Source organism: Babylonia areolata, chromosome 27 (genome assembly GCF_041734735.1).
Source record: "Babylonia areolata isolate BAREFJ2019XMU chromosome 27, ASM4173473v1, whole genome shotgun sequence".
Taxonomy (NCBI): domain Eukaryota; kingdom Metazoa; phylum Mollusca; class Gastropoda; order Neogastropoda; family Buccinidae; genus Babylonia; species Babylonia areolata.
This window is the reverse complement of record NC_134902.1, coordinates 8,121,658-8,131,359: the sequence shown is the minus strand read 5'-3', so window position 1 is coordinate 8,131,359 and position 9,702 is coordinate 8,121,658. Positions and strand designations below refer to the sequence as shown.

Below are 9,702 nucleotides of genomic sequence, written 5' to 3'. Positions count from 1 at the left end.
ATTATTCCGCGATCGATTTTCAAGAACATAATCGAGTTCCACGTTTAAAAAGCGAAAAAGACAGCATCAAGAAAACCAGCTTTCCAACAGGCAGATGGTTGGCATGGCATATCGCTGTGTAAGCTACACTCTACAGGGATCTTTTCCACAGTGTGGTGATACACTGACACAAAACAGTGAATATCTTCATCATTCTCATGGGAGGAAATGACCGCAAGGTGGGGGTGGGGCGGGGGGGGGGGGAATGGGGGGGGGGTGAAGAAAGCTACAGCGTTTAATCAGTACACGAGGAAAAACAACAACAAAAACGAAGCGCTTTAGCACGCACGCACGCAAGCACGCACACACACACACACACTCCCCTCGCGCACCCACCACAACTGTTCCTGGACACAGCGCCAGCCTTTCAATGCTTCCATTCTCACAGCCCCGTGTGTCCCATGTTGGGTCTGGCCTGTGTGTGCTGGATACTTCCTTGGGGATTTTCACTGGGAGTCACGTCACCAAGCATCTCCCTTCTTTCTCTCTCTCTCTCTCTCTGTCTCTCTCTCTTCGCCATCCCTCTCTCAACTCATGAAAACATATCTGTGTTGCACATGCATGTCCATGCCTCCCTGCCCCTCCAGGCCTATAAATACCCCCTCCCTGTTACGCTTTGCCGTGTATTACTTTTACCGAATGGCTGGAGCCTCTTTAAAATGAATGATTGATCGAACACACACACACACACACACACACACACGAGCACGCACACACGCGCGCGAGCACGCACGCACGCACGTTTGAACACACACTTATACTGGCACACGCACACACACACACTCTCTCTCTCTCTCTCTCTCTCTCTCTTAAACACACAACTGTAGCAACTCCACCACAACAATCACCACCATACTAAACTAACCAGTTAATATCTCCCAGCTTTCACGCCCCCCCTCCCCCCTCCCTATGTGGAGTGATGGCCTAGAGGTAACGCGTCCGCCTAGGAAGCGAGAGAATCTGACCGCGCTGGTTCGAATCACAGCTCAGTCGCCGATATTTTCTCCCCCTCCACTTGACCTTGAGTACTAGTAGTGGTCTGGGCGCTAGTCATACGGATGAGACGATAAACCGAGGTCCCGTGTGCAGCATGCACTTAACGCACGTAAAAGAACCCACGGCAACAAAAGGACTGTTCCTGGCAAAATTCTGAAGAAAAACCCACTTTGATAGGAAAAACAAATAAAACTACACGCAGGAAAAAATACCCCCCAAAAAATTGGGTGGCACTGTAGTATAGTGACGCACTCTCCCTGGGTAAAAACCCCCTCCTGCCCTCCAGGTCTGTAAATACCCCTACCTTCCCCCTCCAGGTCTGTAAATACCCCTCCCTGCCCCTCCAGTCTGTAAAATACCCCCTACCTTCCCCTCCAGGTCTGTAAATACCCCTCCCTGTCCCCTCCACAGGTCTACAAATAACCCCCCTCCCTGCCCCTCCAGGTCTGTAAATACCCCCTCCTTCCCCTCCCCAAGTCTATAAATACCCCCTCCCTCCCCTCCAGGTCTATAAATACCCCCTACCTCCCCTCCAGGGCTAAAATAACCCCCCTCCCTGCCCCTCCAGGTCTGTAAATACCCCCTACCTTCCCCCTCCAAGTCTATAAATACCCCCTCCCTCCCCTCCAGGTCTAAAATACCCCCTCCTACCCCTCCAGGTCTATAAATACCCCCTCCCTTCCCCCTCCAGGTCTATAAATACCCCCTCCCTTCCCCTCCAGGTCTATAAATACCCCCTCCTTCCCCTCCAGGTCTACAAATACCCCTCCCTACCCCTCCAGGTCTACAAATACCCCCTCCCTTCCCCCTCCAGGTCTATAAATACCCCCTACCTTCCCCCTCCAAGTCTATAAATACCCCCTCCCTGCCCCTCCAGGTCTGTAAATACCCCCTACCTTCCCCCTCCAAGTCTACAAATACCCCCTCCCTTCCCCCTCCAGTTCTATAAATACCCCCTCCCTACCCCTCCAGGTCTATAAATACCCCCTCCCTTCCCCCTCCAGGTCTATAAATACCCCCTCCCTTCCCCCTCCAGGTCTACAAATACCCCCTCCCTTCCCCCTCCAGGTCTATAAATACCCCCTCCCTTCCCCCTCCAGGTCTATAAATACCCCCTCCCTACCCCTCCAGGTCTATAAATACCTCCCTCCCTGCCCCTCCAGGACTATAAATACCCCATCCCTTCCCCTCCAGGACTATAAATAGCCCCTCCCTGCCCCCCAGGTCTATAAATACCCCCTCCCTGCCCCCCAGGACTATAAATACCCCCATCCCCTTCCAGGACTATAAATAGCCCCTCCCTGCCCCCTCCAGGTCTATAAAAAAAAACTCCCTGTCCCCCAGGTCTATAAATACCCCCTCCCTGCCCCCCAGGACTATAAATACCCCCATCCCTTCCCTTCCAGGACTATAAATACCCCCATCCCTTCCCCTGCAGGACTATAAATAGCCCCTCCCTGCCCCCCAGGTCTATAAATACCCCCTCCCTGCCCCCCAGGACTATAAATACCCCCATCCCCTTCCAGGACTATAAATAGCCCCTCCCTGCCCCCTCCAGGTCTATAAAAAAAAACTCCCTGCCCCCCAGGTCTATAAATACCCCCTCCCTGCCCCCTCCAGGTCTATAAATACCCCCTCCCTGCCCCCCAGGACTATAAATACCCCCATCCCTTCCCTTCCAGGACTATAAATACCCCCATCCCTTCCCCTGCAGGACTATAAACAGCCCCTCTCTGCCCCCTCCAGGTCTATAAATACCCCCTCCCTAAACCCTCCAGGTCTATAGATACCCCCTCCCTGTCACTCCAGGTCTACAAATACCCGATATGAAAGAACCAAATCCATGATATGAACTTTTGTCACGTCTGATATTGTGAGACCTTCGCCTGCTTTGGCCTGGATAGTCTGTTAGGAGTTTAACCACCCGTTGGCTGACGTCCCAAAGGTCAGCTTGATCTGGGCCAAGTTCTTGGTTCGGTCAAACAGCCAGTTTAGTTATGATCGTAGGCTGTTCAGTTCGGGTCCCGTTGTTCGAGGGGCAAGTTCTGTGAAAAGTCTGCTTTGGTCCTGAACGGCTGTAACCTGTCTTGCACCCTGTGTCTGCCCCTGTCTGCTGCCGCCTCTCGCCTTGTCCCCTGTCATGTCTCTGGCCATCGTTTGACACGCCCCTTAATTACTGTCTCCTGTGTCTTGTCATGCTTTCTCAAGTTTCTGCCTTGTCCTGTTGGACTCTCCCTATTGTTCTGTCTCGCCTTTTCGTGATTTTTTTTCTCTCTCCCCCCCCCCCCCCCCCCCCCTCCCCCCCGGTCTTGTCTTGTAGTTTTCTTGTCTTTTATCCCGTGGCTGTCTCGCTCAACATCGTAATCGAGGACACAAGCACGCACACACGCGCGCGCATGCACAGGCATGCGGTCCACATGTAAAAGAGATCGATGGTTGGAGACAGAGGGAGAAACACGGTGAGACAGAGACATGACAGACTGAAATATGAAAGAGAAATCTCGCACACTCTCTCTCTCTCTCTCCCCTCCCTCATCCCTCCTCCACACACACACATCTACACACACATGTACACAAATACCCCCAACAAACACACAGATGGACAGAATGGGATAGGAGAACACACACACACACACACACACACACACACACACACACACACACACACACACGCACGCACGCACGCACGCACACACACCGACAAAACTTCCACCATCTACATACCGGCCTGTGCTGACAGTGGCTCCCCAAAGAAAGATGGGATGGTACGGGCTCCCTGCCCCCCACGGATATAGCGGTGGGCCCACACACACACACACACACACACACACAGGTCCAGTCCTCTGACCCCTGGACCTGTCGCACCCCTCACCACCACCACCATGCACCCTCCACCCTCACTGTCCCAGCAGCACGCAATCTAACCGCTCTTCATCACACCACACCATCACAGAGGCCGGCCGCCGCTCTGCTCCTCTCCCGACCATTCACACTCACTGTTCCTCCGACGCTTCCACACACACACACACCATGACGTACACACACACACACACACACACACACACACACAACTCCGAGCACGTGCAAAACGGCTGCGCCGACAGCAAAACGCGAGACTACATTGACGGACGTACAAAGCAGCTGGCAGCAGCACAAGTGCTTACAGTCTACTAACACTGGCTCCGACATCGCGCGCGCGCTGTTCCGACACGTATATATATATACTGCTACAACCACACAAGAGTGGGGAGGGGGGCGGGGGGAGTCTATGGGATATTCTCCACCACAGGGAAAGCATCTCACATGCTGAGAAATGAGATTACTGATCGGAAGCGGCGCAGTGATTTGGGAACGCGAAGCTTGTTTCTCCCTCCTGGTCTGGCTGAACATGCGTTCTCTAATCAAGGGGCACAAAAAAATAAAAAAAGAAGCCGAGCACTGAGACACTGAGCTATGTATGTTTGCATCAAGTATGTCTATGATGTGGAGGCTGTTTGTTCTGCTTGAGACTGCTTGTACATGGCAACGGGGGTGGGGGTTCAGTTCTCAAATGCCATCACTTTTCCAACACCTGGACAGGAAACCCTGGGTAAGCTCTTAATGCCCTGTCAAGTGCACCATTTTTGCTTTGATCTTGCACTGTGATCTGGTCAGGCATCTGCTCTTTTTCTAGTTCAAGTCTGGCAGATGTGGTGACGAAGGCCATGTATACATGGATCATCAGTCCTCAAGCTTTGACACCTCCAAACTGAAACTTGACAGGGAATCTAAAATCACTGACATTCTGACATGTTTCCACAGAAGTTACCGATTTGATGACAGGCCCACAGGAAGTCCAAACTAACATTGCAGTAAATATAAACAGTGTGCCCAAGACTGTTCCAAAAATGCATTCAAAACAAGAGTCAGAACTGTGTGTGTTGTGCTCAAAACAAGACTGTTAAAATGAATACACATCAAAGAAATCATACCTCTTGCATGTTGCTGTTTGATGATCTCCACTAAGATCTCCATAAATTTGAATATTGATGGGCATTTTGTCTGCCATATACAATATTCATGATGCTAATCAATTAACATCTGTAATATATGCACACTGCATCATGACTCATCAATCTGATGCATACTGAAGTGGCCATTCACACACACACACACACACACACACACACACACACACACACACACACACACACACACACACACACACACACACACACACAGCCACAGACACACACAACTGCTATCACAAAAATGTCATCAAGGGAGAAAGTTAAATCTCTTGTTGCTGTTTTTTGGAGTTGTTTTTTTTTCCAGTGTGTGTGTGTGTGTGTGTTTGTGAGTGTGCTTGTGTGTGTGTGTGTGTGTGTGTGTGTGTGTGTGTGTGTGTGTGTGTGAAGGGTGTCCATATGTGCACCTTATAGACATTGTTATGGATTAATGCAAATAAAATTTATTCTCTCTCTGTCACACACACACACACACACACTCTCTCTCTCTCTCTCTCACACACACACACACACACACACACACACACTGTAGCATGAGTGCATGTATATGTGACTGACACAGAGACATATTGATCAAATGTCCTTTTTTTTTTTGGTCATCTGCTTTCTTGCTTGTTTGTAGGGGATGGGTGGATTTTGTGTGTGTGTTTTTGTTGTTGTTGTTCGTTTGTTTGTTGTTGTTGTGTGGGTTGTTTTTTGTTTGTTTTTTATTTGGAGGGGGAGTGTTTTGTTTTTGTTTTTGTTTCTGTTTTTATTTCTTGATTGTATCACTGTGTGTTATTTCATTTGCAGTGTGAACTGTGTTATCGGTATCAGTGAGTCTTTTTTTTTTTTTTTGTCATTTCGTTTTTTCCATGTCTTTTTTTTTCCACAGGGAAAAGACAACAACAGCAAAAAAAAAAAAAAAAAAAAAAAAAAACCCCAACTTTGGACATCCAGAAATGATGAACTTTTCTTTTTTTAATCACCCCCCCCCCCCCCCCACCCCCCAAAAAAAACAAAACAAAAAAAACAAACAGACAACCCCCCTGTGCTAACCCCTCTCCAACCAAATAGAAAAGAAAAGGACATGTGAGGTGTGATGGCACTAACTGTCCCTACCCCGATGTTGATAGGGGATATGGAGAAAGGCTGTCCTGGAATGTCAGGAATGTGATGTGATGATGCAATGCGTGCTGCTCTGGGCCTCTCCTCTGTAATGCCCTGCTGCTATCACTGTCAGCATTCCCTGCATGCTGAATTAGAAGTTCTGATAGTCTTACTGCACACGCGCGCGCACACACACACAAGCACACAAACACACACATGCATGTAACACACACACACACACACACACACACACACATGCACAAACGCAAGTACACACGCACACACACACATGCATGGGACACACACACACACACACACACACACACACACACTTTTTCTTTTAATAGTTGGTGTTGGTGGTGCTGATTATGACTTTTCCAAGGTTTTGTTAGAACTCCACCCTTTTAATTGCATGTTTTTTGAATGTTACTTATTCTGTCTCTGTGGAAGAGGAGGAATTTTGTTTAATGTCCCATCACACACATCAGTGATTGAAGACTTTTTGTTAAAGTATTTATCAATACATTTGACTATTATCGGTTAGAAGGGGTGGGGGGTGTGAATGAATGGAGGGCTGGGGGAAACTGGGCAAATGAGGGTGAAATGTCTGTCTCTGTCTCTGTCTGTCTCTCTCATTTTTCTCATGAGGGGCTATGGCCTAAATATCAATAAACCACTCATTCATTCTCTCTCTTTCTCTCTCTCTGAATTATCTTATAACTTCTTTGATGCCCAAGTTCAGCCCATAGCACAGTATGGATCTTAAATTGGTGTTAGGATAATGCAGTGTATGATATTGATAAAGGATAGGATAATGCAGTGTATGATATTGATAAAGGATAGGATAATGCAGTGTATGATATTGATAAAAGATAGGATAATGCAGTGTATGATATTGATGAAGGATAGGATAATGCAGTGTATGATATTGATAAAGGATAGGATAATGCAGTGTATGATATTGATAAAGGATAGGATAATGCAGTGTATGATATTGATAAAGGATATGATAATGCAGTGTATGATACTGATAAAGGATATATTTACAGTATTAAAATGTTGTCAGGTGTAGATATACGAAGACTGAATGATTTGCTTTATATTGAACTAGATAGATATCCAGTTTGTTTGAAATCTCATGTGCACTGTATCATGTTTTGGTTAAAATTAACCACAATGCAGTAACATGGATTACCATATATGGCATTCAGACTGTCAAATGAACTTGCTGGTAGAGGAAAGCACACAAAGATATGTACAACATTAGATATGTATGGGTTTTCAGTTGTTTGGCATAATCAGGGTGCAGAATCTGCTTTTGACTTTCTCAAAGTTTTCAAGCAAAGAATTATTGACTGCAGATGGCAAGAATGGGACAATCACATCCAACACAGTGAGAGATTTCAATTCTATAGGACTTTTAAACACTGTCACTCTTGGGAGTCACATCTATCTATGAATGTAATATATCTATTACTGTATCTGTAGTAAGCCTTAGAAAGATATACTATTTGATGGTATATTTTTCTTTGTAAATGATCACAATCGTAACATATTTTTTCATTTCCATTCCTGTTCCCAATTCCATCTCTCTCTCTCTCTCTCTCTCTCTCTCTCTCTCTCTCTCTGTGTGTGTTGATTCTCTGTGTGTGTGTGTGTCTCTCTCTCCCCTTTCCCCTCAACCACAATTCCACTACTACTATTATTAATACTACTACTTCAACTAAACACACACACACACAGACACACACACACACACAAAAGCCAACACTGTGAAGTGTCTGACAGCGAAAGCTCCCTAGTTTTCCACTACTAAAGAATCTGAAATTTCAATTTGTAAAAAAATGTATGGAGACACAAACACACACGCAAACACACACACATGCAAGCACACATGCCCCCCCCCCCCCCCAAACACCCCTTACACACATACACACACACATAAACATACATACATGCATAAAAACACACAAACACCCACATACACACACATACTCACACAAACACCTTCTGACACACCAACAATCACACACAAACACCTGGTATCCACACACACATACATGTACACACACGCACAAAAGCAACACCCCCTCTCTACCCCCACACACAAACACACACCTGCCACCACCACCACTACCACACACACTCACACAAACACACTAACATACTCACACAAACACCTCCTGACACCAACAATCACAAACACACCCACACACAAACATACACATACACAAACACACACGCACAAACACACAAATGTCCCACCCCTCAACCCCCAAACACAAACATACACATACATACACCTGCCACCACCACCACACACACTCACACAAACACACTTACATATTCACACAAACTCCTGACACACCAACAGTCACAAACAAACACCCCAACACACAAACATACACACACACACAAACACAAACACACACAAACACCACCACCCCTTCCCCCCACACAAAGACATGCATACACCTGCCACTACCACCACCATCACACACACCCACACAAACACACTACATATTTACACTAACACCTCCTGACACCAACAATCACACACAAACACCCATACACACTCACACATACAAACACACACACACTCACATGCTGCAGACTCCCCCCCTACCCCCCCACCACACACACACACAACACAACACGCCCACTCACCAGCAAAGACAGAGTCCCACTCGCTGACAGACCGGCCAGGCCTCATCTGTACCTCCTCCCCCTCCACCTTCACCGTGTTGGGCGTGTTGGGGGTGAGGGGGGTGAGGGGGGTGTGGGGGGTGGCACCGTCATCGCTGACGGTCATCACACTGCTGCTGCTGCCGCTGCTGCTGCCCCGGCTCCGTCTGGCAGTGGGCTTTGGGGGGGTGCCTCGGGACCCTCCACGCTCCTTTGGCACCGGACTGTAGTCTGTCAATGGGAAGTGACAATGATGAGGAGATAATCTGACTAAGGTATTGTGATATTGTATTGTATCATATTGTTTGTTTGTTTTGGGGGGTTCTATTTTTTATCAGTGACTTTTTCTTCTTTTTTTTCTCTCTCTCTTTTGATTTTCTTTGCAAGGAAGGTTATATTAGTCCAGAAAACACAAGTAACTGAATTCCACAAAAGATCATCATAATCACAAAAATTGGAAAAGAAAACAACAAGAGAGGCAAGGCCTTCAAGACTCACTTGTGATAAATTAAGTCCCCAAGCATTAATTACAGAGTAATTTCTCTTTTTTACTATCTGCACCAAAACGTTTGCAAAATAAAATTCCATGCTTAGGAAAAGAAGTTCCTGTTTGAACAAAAAATGATAATAATGACTCCTCTTGTTGTTGTGTCAGAATAAGAGGTCAAAGTGCCAAGTTTACAGAATACAAAAAATATAAATATAACAGTAAATGCAGTTTGCATATAATTAGGCTTCTTTTTTATTTTTTTGTGCCCATCCCAGAGGTGCAACATTGTTTTAAACAAGATGACTGGAAAGAATTGAATTTTTCCTATTTCTATGCCAAATTTGGTGTCAACTGACAAAGTAGTTGCAGAGAAAATGTCAATGTTAAAGTTTACCA

The 9,702-nt window shown here is 46.5% G+C and overlaps 1 protein-coding gene across 6 annotated transcripts in view; it reads right to left on the bottom strand.

Moving 5' to 3' along the window:
- LOC143301522 (uncharacterized) overlaps positions 1-9,702 on the bottom strand; it is a 169,358-nt gene that overhangs the window by 124,317 nt on the left and 35,339 nt on the right. For all 6 annotated transcript variants that reach the window (XM_076615876.1, XM_076615880.1, XM_076615879.1 and 3 more), the window contains one exon: positions 8,799-9,047. In XM_076615876.1, coding sequence (XP_076471991.1) covers positions 8,799-9,047 — 249 coding nt within the window. The remainder of the gene's footprint in view (positions 1-8,798; positions 9,048-9,702) is intronic.